This window comes from Perognathus longimembris, chromosome 23 (assembly GCF_023159225.1).
Source record: "Perognathus longimembris pacificus isolate PPM17 chromosome 23, ASM2315922v1, whole genome shotgun sequence".
NCBI classification, from domain to species: Eukaryota; Metazoa; Chordata; class Mammalia; order Rodentia; family Heteromyidae; genus Perognathus; species Perognathus longimembris.
The window spans coordinates 28,298,207-28,315,829 of NC_063183.1; the positions used below are offsets into that span (position 1 = coordinate 28,298,207).

The 17,623-nt window shown below is 41.5% G+C and overlaps 1 protein-coding gene across 2 annotated transcripts in view; it reads left to right on the plus strand.

Moving 5' to 3' along the window:
- Fbn1 (fibrillin 1) overlaps nt 1-3,231 on the plus strand; it is a 192,885-nt gene extending 189,654 nt beyond the window's left edge. For both annotated transcript variants that reach the window (XM_048332978.1, XM_048332977.1), the window contains 2 exons: nt 698-872; nt 1,956-3,231. In XM_048332978.1, the coding sequence (XP_048188935.1) occupies nt 698-872; nt 1,956-2,345 (565 nt within the window). In that variant the 3' untranslated portion in view covers nt 2,346-3,231. The remainder of the gene's footprint in view (nt 1-697; nt 873-1,955) is intronic.
- The last annotated feature ends 14,392 nt before the right edge of the window (nt 3,232-17,623 follow it).

The following is a 17,623-nucleotide window of genomic DNA, read 5'->3' on the forward strand; positions in this document are numbered from 1 at the left end:
TGTGGCTTAGTGGTAGAGTGCTTGCTTAGCACGCATGAAGCCCTGGGTTCGATTCTTCAGCGCCCCATAAACAAAAGAAGTGGGGCTGTGGCTCAAGTGGTAGAGTGCTAGCCTTGAGCAAGAGCAGCTGGGGGCAGAGGGAGCCGGGAGAGACAAGTACTATAGGGAAAAAAAATAATATCTGGCCTACATTATGGCACACTAATAGAAATTACCCATTTATAGCAGTTTTGGGTCTCGCTATTTCAAGCACTAGACTAGACTCTAGCCCCAAAATAAAGATTTTTGTTAAGGACTACTCAGATGTTTCAACACATTTGGAAAGAAGAGCCTGATATATCCACATTCCAAGTGGCCTCTGAAAAACAAAACAAGGTACTTGTGAAATATGGAAGACACACAATAATTTGGCTTTGTAAGTGAAAGGCAAAGAAAAACAGCCTCACTCGCTAGATCTCTCCTGGGCATGGGTTTGTTTGTCTGCCTTCTCATGAGTCAAACCCAACGGCCTTCGTGGTTTTGAGTGACTTGAACCAGTTTTCCACAGTTGGACAAGCTCTGACACACACGCATCCACTGACACATAGCAAAGTCAGAGCAGCACCCCTGTGGGGGAGGGGCGTCACCACCACTCCCGCCCCGCTTGCCTTGTCTCTTGGTTCTTGTGAAAACCACTGGCCCTTCCCTTCTGCCACAGGCATTGTGTTTCTGGAATGGGCATGGGCCGAGGAGGCCCCGAGCCAGCAGCCAGCAGTGAGATGGACGACAATTCACTGTCCCCAGAGGCTTGCTACGAGTGTAAGATCAATGGCTACCCCAAACGGGGCCGGAAACGGAGAAGCACAAATGGAACGGATGCCTCCCATCTTCAGGTAGGTCTCCTTAAAGGAAAGGCTTTCCGGATTCCTGTGGTTTCCTCCAAGGATGTTCCAACGTGTGAAAAAAATCTCCCGAGGGAGAAAATCCAGACATTCCCGAGCTCTAGGCTGCTTTGCAAGAGGCTGTGGCGCTTTCTGTGGCGTCTCTAGCTGCTTTTTCGGGAGTGGTCATTCAAAGGTTTTCACATACTTGCTCATTTCCCTTGTCTTTACAAAAAGAAAAGCCAAACACCCACCCGAAGTCTGCTGAAGGGAGAAGTTCTGACGTTCAGGACAGAGGTGGGCAGAACAGTGAAGTGAACCAGTGCTCCCCAGAGGGGAGGGGGCCACGTTCTGAAAGCTAGAGACTCCTCTTCTGAAAAGAAGCATGCGCAGCACAAGGGAACTTGGACAGTAGACAAAACCAACAAGGAGCCCCAGCAGCCTGGGTTTCTTTGCCTAAGGCTGCTGCAGACTCTTAAATTCGGAAATGCACAGAGATTCACTCAAGACCTCTGGCTCCCTGCCCAGAGAATCCAGCACATGTGGTCCCAGAGAGGCGAGCAAGAAGCCAGGTGAAAAGCATTGAATATTAGCAGATCATCAGAGTCAGGAAGTCAGTTCAGAGGTGTGTTCTGAGGAGGGGATGGTTTGCATCACTGAATGAAATTGAAATAGACTGCTCTTTAGGATCCGTACCACAACTTGCCTGCTACGGCTTGGGAAATGAGATAAGTCCTCCGAAACAAAACAGCCTATTAAAACATCAGCTTTCAAACTTGACTATACTTGTAAAATTACCTGAAAGACTTAACTGAACTGGACTGCTGAGAGAGGGCCTGGAATTCTACTTCACTAGGTCTGGGTGGAGCCTTGAATTTGTGTATCTAGCAGATTTCCAGGGTCATATACTGTGTGAGACCCAGTGCTCAGACAAATACATGTAGCTCGACCTTCCTCCTTGATATCAGTTTAATTCATTTAAACACACTTGTACTTTTACAATGAGCTTTGTGGGCAGGAAGTTGTATGAGTGTGAGATTCGAATCACTTTTCCTTTCACATGAGAACCAACTGGCATATTTTATGTCTTTCTAGGATCAATCTGAAACTGAAGCCAACGTGAGCCTGGCAAGTTGGGACATCGAGAAGACTGCCACCTTTGCCTTCAATATTTCCCACATCAGCAACAAGGTCCGAATCCTAGAACTCCTTCCAGCCCTTACGACTCTGACAAATCACAACAGATATTTGATTGAATCTGGAAATGAAGATGGCTTTTTTAAAATCAACCAAAAGGAAGGGATCAGCTACCTCCACTTCACAAAGAGGAAGCCAGTGGCTGGAACCTACTCATTACAAATCAGTAGTACTCCACTTTATAAAAAGAAAGAACTCAATCAGCTAGAAGACAAATATGACAAAGACTACCTCAGTGGTGAACTGGGAGATAATCTGAAGATGAAAATTCAGATTTTGCTTCATTAATTCACCATCCAGAGACCAAATAATTAAGGAAAAACAACTATAGCTAGGATTACATTTTCCCCCAGAATCTTCTTATCATAGGTACAATCTTTCTCACCAAGTAAATTTGTATAAACAAGCACTATTCTTGTATTACAAAAAAAGAAGGTACAGGTAATTACCTAATTCAAACAACCACTTCCTCAGGCTTCTGCGTGTAGTTAAGTTATGTGGTCATATGTGCCTATTCTGGAAAACTAGGAGTAAATCCCCTTATGGGTTCACGCCCATGCTAATGTCCTTTCAGCAGATATGCAGGAATGTGCTTTTCACCTGATGGATTATTTCAAATTTTGAAACTTCGCTTCTCCAAATTCAAGTGTAGGTTGGCCATTTGTAATATCTATTTGGTGCTAGTAAATTTTCAAACTAGATCTATGAATGCACTGTAATATCTGCACAACTTAGGAAACAAATTACAAAGTACTCAGTTCAGATACTTCATTTCAATCAACCAAAGTTAGTTCAGTAGCTTATCTCAGTTATGAGTATAATACATTACATGTAAATTAAGTGTGTGTATACTGTAATCGTGCTGGTTTTTTTTATCATTGAAACATTTATAAACTAGAATAATAATGCCCTTAATGTGAGGGTTTGTAATGGTGCTTATTAAGACCAAAGACTTGTTAATTGTCTACACCAAATGGTAATGGAATTTCTGTGACTGGCTCACATGTGCCTTGAGGTTGGGGAAGACCAGAAAACAGCCCCAGCCACCAGACAATCGCCAGTGCATCCAGTGTCCTACCTTACACATGTGCAATATGCCAAATTTACGGTCATTCCTGTCAACAAGGGGTCAATGTCATAAATGTCACAATAAAACAATCTCTCTCTCTCTCTCTCTCTCTTTCTCTTTTTTTAATGTATCCCTTTGGCTTTGTATTCTTACATGGGCTTGGGGTTGGAAGGGCCTTTCCGGAGGCTAGTCTGCTGGATTTAAATTATCCTGAGTCTGTTATTTATGCTCTATACAGGAGCCAGATGTATAACCACTAAAAGAAAATGTAAGATATTTAGTCTTCTGTTTTAGTAATTTTAGAATGCAGAGTGCTGTTACCATTGATTTACCAGTGAGAAATTCGGATTGTAGAATCATTTCTGAAACGTGACCTAATTAACCTTGTGACTTTTAAACTCCTAGATTTAAGTGCTTTCAAATATGAGGTTCAGTCGCTGTCTTAAAGCACTTGGATTTTATTATGAAAGATTTATACCCCTTCTACCCTTTAAATACTCACACTGATGGCAAAGCTTAAGTGTTATATCTTTTCCCCAAACATCTGTTGTTGGTCAGTGCTAGCCTAATTAAAAAAGGCCAATGTTAAATTGGAACCAATTTAATATTAAAACTCTTGGTTTTTAAGTGTCCTAATTTGAAAATGTTTTAACTTTCAAGTGCAATATTAAAAGAGAATTTTTAAAGTCCCTAATGGTAGCAAACAAAACTATTTTGTGGTTGTGAAAAGAAAGTGAATTAAGTAGGAGAGGCAAGACAATGGAGTGAAACAGTCAACCTTATTTGTTCCATGAATGAAAAGAATCCACCGACCCCAAGCCCCGCGGCATGTTCAGGAGGGTGAGGAGGGAAGACTGGCCAACCTACAAGGAGTTCTCACATACTCAAGAAGCAATCAAGTGGAAGAAATAAAGGTGGAAGAAAGGGTGGCAAGGATTCTAAAAAGACGTTTGGTGTCAGAGGCGCCTATGGGTAAAGGAACCTGAGTGGGAAGACACCATCAGACTATCCTGCTTAGGGATTCCCCCAACTCAGAGGTGGAAAAACAACCAATATCCTAAGCATTTTACCACCTGCTGAAGCCCTCTGGAGCAGGCCTGGTCTGTCCTAAGAGGCAAGACTGACTGGAACAAGAACTGGGATGCCCCGGAAGTGGGCAGCAGGAAGTGGAAAACTGCCATCTTGACAGACTTCTCTGGAGGAGCAGGGGCCAGAGAGGGGAGATCGCGATACTCCGCCATCGAAGTCAGGTTTAGAGGGTTGATTATAGGAGGCTGAAGAAGGGTAGGTGAGTTAACAAAAGCGTAAGTGGACATTCCTCTGCAGCTAACAAGCTCGGGCTCCAAGTCTGGATGAAGCCCACCCAGCCTGCCGGGGGCACAGCTATGGGTCTCACCTTGGAGGGTGCTGAGGGACCCCAGAGGCCTGGGGAGAAGATGCAAGGCAGCTGTACAGCATCCTGAAGAAGACCGCTGGCAGAGCCCACGAATCTCCTTTAACAAAAACTTGAGCAGCTGCAGGAAGCTGTAACCAAGGGGCTCAGGATGCAAAAATCCAAGGACAGAGGACCACCACCTTGGGAAAGTGCTGAACACTAAGGCAGTGGCTGTGGCCTCGCGGTGGGAGGCGCTGTGGGACTTAGAAATCCCGAATAAGGGGATGTGCACACACACCTAATTTTAAAAACTCAGGCACAGTAAGCCATTAGATCCACGCGGCTAAGTGGCCGTGGAACTCCCACTGGGTCAAAAACAGGGCTACAGCCTCTACTCAGAGGCCTCTCCCTTCTGAGGGAAACCTATCTGCAGAGACGTTTATCTAGAAATGTACATACAGGTTAATATAAGAACAACTAGGACTTCCCAAGTGCTGTGTATCAGGCTTGCCTTTGACCCTGTATTGGCTCAACTGTATTGAGTGTTGTATTTGTTTAACTCTAGTTTCTCACCCTGGCAACATCTCCAAGTGAAACCCTTCTCTTACATTCTCTTCCACACCCCCTAATCTCGCTCAGTATCTAATATACTACCTGAACAATATCTCCTTTCGTTGTTTTGCTTTTCCTTTTCTGCTTCTGTTTGTCCTACTACTCAGTTTACTTGTCTGTCTGTCTTCTAAATTTGGTCTTCCTCTCTTTGCATTCTTTCCTCCTCCTTGGCCATTAGTGGTGCCTGCCTCGTACTCATGGGCGTGCGTGCGCGCGTGCATGCACACATTCCTTCCTTCCAACCTCACCATCATAGTACCCCAACCCAATACAACCTTAGCTACTTTTTTCATTTTTCTGCCCACCTCATTCCACTTTCCCAATAACCACTCCTACCAAACTTAACTCCCACCCTTCCTCACTCTATATAAAAAAATACCTAGAATTATTCCAACAGGACTGCCCTTTTTGAGCTCCATGTGATTCCCACTCTAGTAAAGGAAGGTCTGCCTAGAACACGGACGCATTCTGGACCCCAAAGTCATCTAAAAAGATTGGAACAGGAACAGTGATTACTCTCCTTTAGAACTTAACACAAGCACAAGATTGTGGTTCAGCATCTAGAAAAATCTCCGAAACCCAGCTTCCTTACCCTAAGAGGAAAACAAAACAAACAAAAAAACCCCAGAGACTTGAAAATGGAGACCCACCCTAAAAACACAGCACCACCCACTCATCACCCCATCTTAATCAAGTTGTAAGAGAACTACCAACTGAGGATTTGAGACAAAAGCTTCACAAATCCTTAGCCTAGATACGTAAGTCCAAGAAAAAAATATCAGAAAATTCATAAACAAGACAACATGTCACCCTCGAAATCATAACACCACAACTATAAACTTAAGTGAGATCGGAGAGGAAGGCCAAACAATGAGCTAAGCCAATGATAAGAATTGTCAACAAATTAAAGGAACAGATGTTCAAAGAACTAGAATTACAAGTTGAACAAACAAGAGATATTAAATGAACAAAAGAATACAAACAGCTAAATGAACTAGAAGGCCGCATGGATATGAAATAGGAATTCAATAAAGGTGGAAACCAAGAAAAAAGACACACCCTGAAAACGAAGAATTCAAAAACCTAAATAAAAAACTCAGTTGAAAACCTAGGCAATAGTACAGCAGTTGAAAATAGTATCAGAGGTTGACTATAAAGAATAAGAACTCACTCGATCAAACAAGTCAAAGATAAAAACAGTTAAAAGATACCAAGGGAACTTAGAAAACATCTCAAGACTTTGTTCAAAAGGTCATATCTAGGGAGGGAGGGAGGGAGGAAAGGAGTGACATTATCCAAAAAGAAATGTGCTCATGCCTGACATATAATTGTAAGCCCTCTGTATATCATCTTTATAATGAAAAAAAAAAACCCTAAAACAAAGATCACATCTATGCATAAAAAAATAGATGAGGAAGAAGAAATAAAAACTAAAGGCACTGAGCAAACAAAATAATAGCAGAAAACTTTCCCAATCTGGAGAAAGATAAGTCTCATCTATCAAAGGCTTACAAAACTCCAAACAGACAAGACCACTGAAGAAACGCACCTAGACATATTAAAGTGAAAAAGCCACTAAACATAAGCTGAGTGCCGATGGCTCAAGCCTGTAAGCTATTCAGAAGGCTGAGATCTAAGGATTGTGGTTCAAAGCCAGCCCTGGAAGGAAAGTCCATGAGATTCTTTATCTTCACATAACCACCAAGAAGCCAGAAGTGGGGCTGTGGCTCAAGTAGTAGAGCTCTAGCCTTGAGCTAAAAAAGCTCAGGGACAGTTTTTAGGCCCAGAGTTCAAGCTCTAGGACTAGCATGTATGTATGCACACCCAGAGACTGCTAAATATACAGTATAAAGAAATAATATCAGCTGGGCATTGGTGGCTCATACCTGTAATCCTCAGGAGGCTGAGATCTGAGGAGTACAGTTCAAAGCCATCCCCAACAGGAAAGTATGTAAAACTCTTAACTGCATCAGAAAATTGGAAGTGGTGCTGTGGCTCAAAGTGGTAGAGCACTAGGCCTTAAGCAAAAAAGCTCAAGGATAACGCCCAGACACTGAGTTCAAGCCCCACAACTGAGTTAAAAAAAAAAAAAAGACAAAAGCAAAAGAAAGGGGACAATGGAATAACAAACTACAAGGAGAGCATGGAAGACAGTTCAAGTCTGGAAGAACAATTACCATCCTATAGACTACTGTACACAGCAAAGCTAATGCTTCAGAGCTGACAGAGAAATAAAATCCTTCCATGATCAAGGGTAAAGGAATTCATGGCCACTAAACAAGCACTATGAAAGATACTTAGGGAATCCTACCTTCCATAAGACAATCAAAACCAGAAAAGACGAGAATGAATCAACGGTACTACTGGAGTAGATTAGCAAAGCAGGAAGTGGAAAGAAGCAAGCATTACAGAAAGAACAAAATGATGGAAAATCTGGCATTTTTCTCAACAGTAATATTAAAAGCCAATAGTATCAACTCTCCAATCAAAAAACACAGAACAGCAGTGTGAAACACAAAACACATTTGTTTTGCCTCCAAGAAACACATCTCACTGACAAAAAAATAAACACAAATTCACACTGAGTGGATAAAAAAAGATTGTAAAATTCAACATCCTTTTATAATACAAGCTCTGAAGAAAATAGGAATAGAAGGAATGTACCTAAACTTCATAAAGGCTTTATATGACAAACATAGCCAATATCATATTAAATGGGGAAAAACTCAAACTATTTACTCTAAAGTTAGGAATAAGATAGGATGTCCTCTCTCCCTCTTAATATTGTACTAGAATTTCTACAGAGAAAGAAAGGCAGGAGAAAGAAATAAAAGGGATTCAAATAGAATAAAAAGAGATCAAATTATCTCTACTTTCGGATGACAAAATCATGTACCTAACAGACCCTATAGAAACCACCAAAAAACAAAACAAAACAACAAAAAACACCCCTTTATATCTGGTAAATACCTTTGGAGAGATAGCATGACACATGATACCTAAAAAAAAAAAAGTAGCTTTTTAGTGTATTAACAATAAACACGCTGACACAGAAACCAGGAGAACAATTCTATTCACAAAAGTCTCCAAAACAATAATTGGGCATCAACCCAACAAAAGAAAGACTTCTATAATGAAAACTACGAGAACTTGAAGAAAGAAACTGAGGAAGACTTCAGAAGATGGAAAGACATCCCATGCTCACAGACTGGCAGAATTAATAAAGTGATCCCTTACCTATCATGGGAGTGATGTTCCAGAGACTCCCACGATAGGTGAAAATCCATGAAGTAGCAGCGTAACATAGTCATCCCTCACTATATTGTGGATCACTTATTGTTACTTCACAGATTTTCACCTATTTTTACCTATTGCAAGGGTCTTTGGAATGTAACTCCCATGGTGAGGGCTCACTGTACCTTTTTTTTTTTTGGCCAGTCCTGGGCCTTGGACTCAGGGCCTGAGCACTGTCCCTGGCTTCTTCCCGCTCAAGGCTAGCACTCTGCCACTTGAGCCACAGCGCCGCTTCTGGCCGTTTTCTGTATATGTGGTGCTGGGGAATCGAACCTAGGGCCTCGTGTATCCGAGGCAGGCACTCTTGCCACTAGGCTACACCCCCAGCCCCTCACTGTACCTTTTTAAAAACCTGAAATCAAAGAACTATGATATAGTGAAGGATGAATGCATTGTGAAAATAGCCATACTATCAAAAGCAATATACACTGATAGCGCACTATCAATGCCATAGCCACAAAAATCTCATCATTCCTTATAGAATTTCAAAAGTCCACATAAAGTTCATACTAAGGCAAAATAAATAAATAAATAAATGCCCCTGGAACAGCCAAAGCAATTCTAAGTACTAACAGCACGGCCGGAGGCAGGACATGACTGGACGTCAAGGGAAACTGCAGAGCCATAGTAACAAAATAAGCTTAGGACTGACCTAAAAAAGACTCGGTGACCAATGGAACAGTATAGAAGATCCACAAATAAATACCTAGAGCCAACTAATTTTCCACAAAGAAATAAGAAAGATGCCATGGATAAACAAAGGGCAGTCTTCAATGAATAGTGCTGGTAAAATTGGATATTCATTGCAGGTGACTGGAATGACCCTGATCTCTCTGTGTACAAATGTAAACTCAAGTTGCATCAAGACCTCAAAGTCAGCCTGAAAATTTAAATCTACTATAGGATAATGTAGAGGAAATGTTGGGAGACACAGATGAAAATTTTCCCTCCAGACTCCAGGTGCCCAAAGGATTGGAGCAAGAATTCACAAATAGGGATTTTATCAAACTGAAGAATTTCTGCACAGCAAAACAAACAACCACTAGAACCGAAAAACAACCCGCAGACTGGGAGAACAATTTTCCTTAGCTAAGGATTGCTATCCAGAATATACCAAGAACTCAAGAAATTAAACAGCAAGAGAACAAGAGTCCTAATAACAAACAGGGAAGCAAACTAACTGAACAGATAGTTCTCACAGGAAGAAATACAAATGGCTACAAGATACATGAAAAAAATTCAACGTTAAGGCATACAGGAAATGTGAGTCAAAGGCACGCTTTGATTCTATGACTCTATCTCACTCCAAAGCAGTGACAGCCATCAAGAAAACCACAACAGGGGCTGGGGATATGGCCTAGTGGCAAGAGTGCCTGCCTCATATACATGAGGCCCTGGGTTCGATTCCCCAGCACCACATATACAGAAAATGGCCAGAAGTGGTGCTGTGGCTCAAGAGGCAGAGTGCTAGCCTTGAGCAAAAAGAAGCCAGGGACAGTGCTCAGGCCCTGATTCCAAGGCCCAGGACTGGCAAAAAAAAAAAAAAAAAGAAAACCACAACAACAAACACTGGAGAAGATAGGAGGAAAGAGGATCCTTACTGCTGGTAGCCATGTAAACTGTGACAGCCGATGTGGAAATCAGCATGGAGAGTCCTCAAAAGCTTAAAAACATGTTTCCTATCACCCCACAATACCACTACTGGGCGGATATCCAAAGGAGAGTAGATTAATAGACCAGAAAGACACCTGCACATCCATGTTGACAGCAACACTGTTCCCAATAGCCAAACCACGGAATCACCCCAGGTGCCCAATGGGTATACATATATTTACACACACACACACACACACACACACACACACACACACACACACACCCCAAGAAAAGTAAAATGTCATTTGTAGGAAAATGAATACAACTAGAGGTCATGCTATTACGCAAGACAAGTTGAGCTCAAAGAATAAAATACCATATATAAAACACTACGTGGAAGGTAGACTTAAACTTATTCGTATTAATGGATATACACATAAGTATAAATATCCATGAGTGTGCATGCATATATATAATATAACATATATATATATATTTACTTAGCTGGTTAAACAGGACATAAGTCAAGCTAAGAGGAAAAGGGAAAGCCGAAAGAAGATGAATGTATAATGCTCTGTGGATGAGAGATTAGTGTGAAGGAGTTGTGCCTGGGGGGAAGATTAAAAAAAGAAGGAATACAGTCAAAATACACTATTTGCAACTATGACCACAGAACAAAGAAACTTACTGGGTATGCTACTGCTTACGGGGAAGGGTCCAGGAAGCATGGTAACCGGGTAAACATGTGGAGATGGAATAATGAAATCCCCTTACCCAGAACTGATAATAGCCAAGAAAAAGGAAGTGAATTAAACTGTAGCATGAAGTGGGGTGGGAGGAAATTCTAGAGTACACAGTAAAGTCGTTGCAAAGTCTTTAAAAAGTTAGGCTGAAGAACACTGAATAGGTACATTCTATAATATTCCAGAAGACAAAACTATAGCAAAACAGTTCAAGACGTCTTCCTGATTATAAAGCTACCTGCTGAGAGGTTGTGTTTCCGAGAATATCCTGCTAGTTTCAGTCTAGGTTAATGACAACTACTGGGCACAGATATTTTCTTTCACCTAACAGATTCTTGAAGGATTTCTATGGTGGGTTGGGTTTATTCAGGGGTGTTTTATAAAGACTTTGATCAATGGGACTTGTACCTGCAGGTTAAGATATGACTTAAAATTTCCTCTTAATTCTGAATCTAGGTCTGTGATAGAAGTGTATTAAAATTGTTAAGAATCTATAGCATATGGTAAACTTTTTTTTCATATGGAAAAAATGTCTTTGATAATTTAACCAGGACTGTATTATATCCAATAATGGATTTTCTTTATAACAAGCAACAGAAGAAATGGAGTTGGCACAAAGTGGACCACTTTGATATTTTTAATAGTCTAAGTCTGGATTTTATTTATTCTAGAGCCAACAATTTTGAACAGCATATTTTCCATGTTTCTGAGTGTAACACAACGTTTTCCTTATTGTTCCATTGTAAATATTTTTTCTGTCAAACCCTTTTTTGTCCTAACAGTTCAACCTGTGCCATTCAATTGATTATGACCTTTCAATTTTACTTTCAATAGTCAATCTGGTTCTATAAACCTCTCAGAAGCTTAAATGTCTTGTCTCTACCCCAGCCCATTTCATTTGCCAATAATTATTTTGTAAGTAGGGCTGAAATGAACTCAGCTGGCCTTGTGAAATGTTTAAACTTGCACAAACAACTACATTTTTGTGCAACAAATAGTGCTTTATGCAGCCAAAACTGCTTTGGATGTTGCCATTACAAATACTGTTAAACTCAGAAATCGTGTTTGTAAATTAGATGAGCCAAAATAAAGGAGAATTAAGTTAATACCACATTTGTATACTTAAAAGTTATAGTCCTATAAGCTGTTGTGTCCATAGAATGTACTGTATTCTAGCTTGGATCGAGATATATTACAAATGGAATCATTTAAGTGCCTTCAGGCACTGTTTTTAAGTGTTAGATCATTACTACTAGAAAGATTAGTTTTCATATACATAAAGAAAGCAATTATTTACCAATTTTTATGTACCATTTTGCCAAAAGAAAAAAAATCACTTTTTAAAGCCTTTTTAAAACCTAATATAGTCCCAATGTGTGTGTTATGAATGTATTCTCAGCATTACTGACTTTAGGGTTAGAGAACATTAAACAGGCTATGAATTCTGCAAATTCCCATGTGAAGCCATGACTGAAATGCAAGGAAATATTCGTGTGTGTGTGTGTGTGTGTGTGTGTGTGTGTGTGTGGTGTACACAAGGGTCTCTGTACATTTGACACCTGCCATACATTTGGCAGGACCTGGCACTATCACAGAATCTGTTACTTCAACTAACTGCTAATAAATCTTTTCTTCTTCTTGTTTTTGAAATCATCAGCCTCTTTTTTGGACATAGGCTGTTCTGAATCCTTAATACAAACCAGAATTATGACCTCTACCAATGGATGTTGGGGCCGTTTTTACTGGACAGTAGAAGGTCAAACCTTTTCAATTGAACTAAGACAATGCAGGAAAGTCGAGGTGATTTACAGCCAGTTCAACTCTCCTCTCTTCGTTTATTGTCATTTTAACCCCTGTGATGGCTCCCATTGCATCGATGGGCACAACATTATGTCTCTTTGTTCCCCAGGGGTTGGTTGAAGTGTCAGCGAGAAGGTAACCAAGTTCAAGGCCGGGGTACACAGAGGTGGAACACTTAGTGGGAAACAGCCGCTCCTGCAGCAGTTCCTGCCTCGCATCCATTCTGTACCTGATCTGTTCTGTGCAGCGGCACCAAGAGTTACAGACATAAGAGGCCTGTTTCTTTCTCACCATGAAGTACTCCTACAGGGAAAATTAATTCAAGCTTGGAAATGGAGACATTTGAAAACATCCTGATGATAATCACACCTTCTATGCATCCTACCAGACACTGACAGAAAGAGGTCACAAGCTCATGTGGTTATGTTGACATGAAGAGCTCTGCCATGGGTGTCCCAAGAGCTTTGCTATGAGAAATTGGAGCTGTCAGGAATGATTCTCTAGAGTGCTTGCCTGGAATACATGAAGCCCCGGGTTTGATTCCTCAGTGCCACATATATAGAGAGAGCTACAAGTGGCGCTGTGGCTCAAGTGGTAGAGTGCTAGCCTGGAGCAAAAGGAAGCCAGAGACAGTGCTCAGGCCCTGAGTTCAAGCCCCAGGACTAGCAGAAAAGAGAGAGAGAGAGAGAGAGAGAGAGAGAATGATTCTTTCTGCTCTTCCCATTTGGGGCCCCTTGTCCTCCCCAGTTTAACCATGACATGAAGAGGGGTAACAAAACAAGAATGTAAGAGTATTATCTTAATTGTTGGCCCAGAGTATGGCCATCTGGGATTTAAGAATGGAGTCATGTAGGGCATTTCCTGCCTGGCTCAGGTCTATCTTCCTCCAGTGACATTATCCCCTATCTCTGTACGCCATTACCGAGCTGTGAATTGTGTTTTCTCACCAGTTTGTGCACCAGCAGCAGAAGGCACTCCACTGGCAGGTGAGTGTGGGCACTGCCTGGGCCAGAGCCGACAGCAAGGCCTCTCTCTTCCTAGCCTCAGGGAAGTTCCTGCCTTCGTGCCAGTTTGTTCCCAGAGAGCCAACAGTGCCAAACAGAAGTTCATAATGTTCATCTGTTCCTAAGAAAGATGTTGAGAAAACCTCCTCAAAATATGTAAATCGGAAATATGGTCCAGTTAACCCACATTTCCTCTTCCCACTTAGTATAAAACTGAAAAAAAAAATGTAATTAGTTCCTTTGAAGGAGACAGATCCTTGGGGTAAAAATAATTTGTTTTCAAGAAAGTATCAGCTGCTGCTTAGAACGCCCAAGTTCCATGATGGGATCCAGACCTCGCCTCCAGGCCCAAGTGTCTCTCCACCTTGAAATGTTGAAATTACAGCATGATATCAGTGATGCATTTTGTTACCTAAAATTTAAGTCTCTTACATGCCACCCAAAGGGTTTTCTTATTCAGAAAACCAGAAGAAAAGACAAACACAAAGCAAGAACTCCAGAGAGGTGAAATGTCATTGCTAGAAGGTGCGTCCAAAAATAGGGAATTTTCACAAAGCTTGATTATGTGAGGGACTCCCACTGTGCAACTACAGATGATTGAAAAGACGTGATCAAATATGCATCCCAAGGGCTGGGAATACGGCCTACTGGCAAGAGCGCTTGCCTCGTATACATGAGGCCCTGGGTTCAATTCCCCAGCACCACATATACAGAAAACGGCCAGAAGCGGCGCTGTGGCTCAAGTGGCAGAGTGCTAGCCTTGAGCAAAAAGAAGCCAGGGACAGTGCTCAGGCCCTGAGTCCAAACCCCAGAACTGGCCAAAAAGAACCCAAAAACCAAAAAACAAAACAAAAAGAAGCCAGGGACAGTGCTCAGGCCCTGAGTCCAAGGCCCAGGACTGGCCAAAAAAAAAAAAAAAAAAAAAAAATGCATCCCAAGCCTAGCACAATGGCTTATACTGTGATTGCAGCTACCTGAGAGGTACAGGTATGAGGATCAGAATCTGAAGCCGGACCCAGGGTGGGTACTGTGGAAGGCAGGGAATGCGAGACCCTACCTGAAAAGAAACCTAAAGCAAAAAGGGCGGAGGGGGTGGCTAAAGTGGTAGAGTGCCTGCCTTGCCAAGTTCAAGGCTGTGAACTCCAACTCCAGCCATACACCCACTCATCCCGTTTAAATGTTATATTATTACATATGTAATAAATTCCCCATATTGAATATGAAGAAATAGACCTAGTTTAACTTCTTCCTGTCCTTTACTTTTCTTGATAAATAACTCATGTTTAATAGGCATGCCCTGCAGGATCACGTATCACCAGCCTGTCTAGAGCAGTCCATGGGCAGTCTGCCTTAGTCTCTTAGAACAGGGTTTCCCAGACTTTAAAGCGCACACGTCTGACTGCAGAGCTGGTTATAAATGCAGATTTTTTTGAGTATGAAAGGCTGGGATTAGATCAGGCTAAGAGCCTGCATTTCTAACACCCACAAGTTACCCACAATGTGCCAATGAACCTCCATTTATGAAGCCCACCATTTGAAGCTTGCATGTGGATTTCTTAAATACTGCTTTGGAACATCACATGTCATGGTCCCCGAGGTTATTCTGGCCCCTGGCGGGGTGCCTCACGTGCCTTGCCCTCCCCGCAGACCCCTCTGAGTCCGCCCAGGCCCTGCTGGACCGGGTCTTGTCCACGGGTCTTGGACTTCACTTTCAAATCACCCCCAGCCTGCCTCACCCCTGCAGCGCCAGTTCCCATTCAACCCTCGTATCAGAGAAATGGTTTTTAAAAATACTGCAGTCCCATCATAGTAGCTATATTTCCTGTCGGGCTGTTATGACTAACATTTACTGGTAATTTGTCATCTACCAGGTGCTATGAAGACATAGACCTGAGTAATTCACTTTATCTCATAATGACTACCATTTTGCAGGCTAGACAATGTGATAAATACATTGAAGGCTAGGGGCACAACTCAAGTGGTAGAGTACCTGCCTATTGAGCAAGAGGCCTGGAATTCAACCCCCCCCCCCGCCCTTCCCCTCAAAAAAGACACAACAAAACAAGCTAGGTATAGTGGTATGATGCATCCTTGATTCCCACTCTGTGGAAGGCAGAGATATAGGAGGACCGACGTCTAAGCCTCAACCTGAGCATAAAGAAAGACCCTATCTGAATAACAGATAAAAGCAGAAAGAGCTGGAGCACGACTCAAAAACGATCAACATATTTGTAACACTTTGAATAATGTAAATAAGAGAGGGAAATCTGTTTTTGTTTTTCATGATACTGGGGACTGAACTGAAGGCACCGTGCTTGCCTGGTAAGCATTCTGTCACTTGAGCTACACGCCCAGTGCCTTTGCACTGAGTTTTTAAGAAAAGGTCTTGTGCTTTTGCAGGAGTGGGCTGACCTAGAACTGAGATTCTCCACCTCTTGGTGGCTGGGATTACAGGCATCTGTCACCATCAGCGTTGGAGAACGTTTTGATATAGTCTTCATGTATTTTCTGGGGTTTATATAAAAATATGGACATATTTTTTTCACTTAAGATTAGACTATTGACAGATTTAGGCAAGTCATAGCAGAGCATCACAAGGCCCAATAGCTATACCCTTATGAACACATAAGATGATGCTAAGTGAAATGAACTCCATGTTATGGAAACAATTGTTATATCACAGTTGTAACTACTTTCAACGTCCTATGTGTATCTGTAGCTTCTATTATTGATGATGTTCTTGTATCACATTCCTGTGGTTGTACCTACACTATCTCTGTATCTTATCTGAGTATATTGGTAACCGTGTTTACTGGTATTGGAAGTAGGAAATTCAAAGGGAATATCAAATTTGAGAGACACAGGGTAAAAAAAGAGAAACAACTACAAAAGCAATACGTGCAAAACTGTTTGGTGTAAGTGAACTGAACACCTCCGGGGGGGGGGGGGAAGGAAAAGGGGGGAGAGGGAGGGGGTATGAGGGACAAGGTAACAAACAGTACAAGAAATGTATCCAATGCCTAATGTATGAAACTGTAACCTCTCTGTACATCAGTTTGATAATAAAAATTTGAAAAAAAAAAAAGATTAGACTATAGGATTTTCTGCTATCAATAGAAACTCTTTTCCAAGCTAGTGTCAAGGATATATAGTAGTGCCAGATATCATGTATGAAATGTCACTACTCCCTTATTGCGAACATCTAAGTTGTGTCAATACTCTTGTTTATGAAACCACTAGCCCTTTTTAAAGAGCAGTTATTTTAAGAAATTCTAACTCATGCTTTTATACTCCAGGCCTCCTCCCTATGAATATAAATTGTGTATATATATATATATATACACACATATATATATCCTTTTAAAATGAGGCCCATACATTAAAAGCAATTTTTGAGTGTGATATCATGTAAAAAGGCTTGTTTTCATTGGCTGGATATTTATTCTCGACTTACTACTATCAGAGTACTTGTCAGGGTTATTTTCCTTTTCTTAGGGAGCTTTTATCAGAAGAGGCAAAGAAATATATTAAGATGCCAGAAGCAAGTCAAACTGGCAGACTGAAGAAGAGCTCTGATGCCTTTTCAACCACTGAAAGCAGAGTGATTTTTTTTTAAGACTAGATAAACTATGTTGTCTTCTTAAGAGGACGCTAGATAATCCATTATTTATTCATTGCTCTTATTCTTTCAATGTGTCCTCTTTTTAAAGACGCACTGACACAATGCCTGAAGTCTCAACATACCAATGGGATGAGAGGCTTGCTTGATCCTCATCAGCTTGATATTTTATACTGGGCAGGAGGCCTCAGCAACATCTTCCAACTCAAGAGATTTCATCATACAACTCATGTCCACAGCTCATTTATAAAAAATATGAAACGAGGTCATCTCCGGCGGGGCCTCCTTGCCATCTATTTCCAAAGACCTCAGTAATCTGCACTCTCCCTCCCTTGTCTGGCCTTCCTTCCACTTGTTACAAACCACAAAAGCACTTTCATCCAAACAGCTACACCCATTTGCTCACATACTGAGCAACAAGTCTACACAAAAATGCACTTTAAAAGGAGGGGTC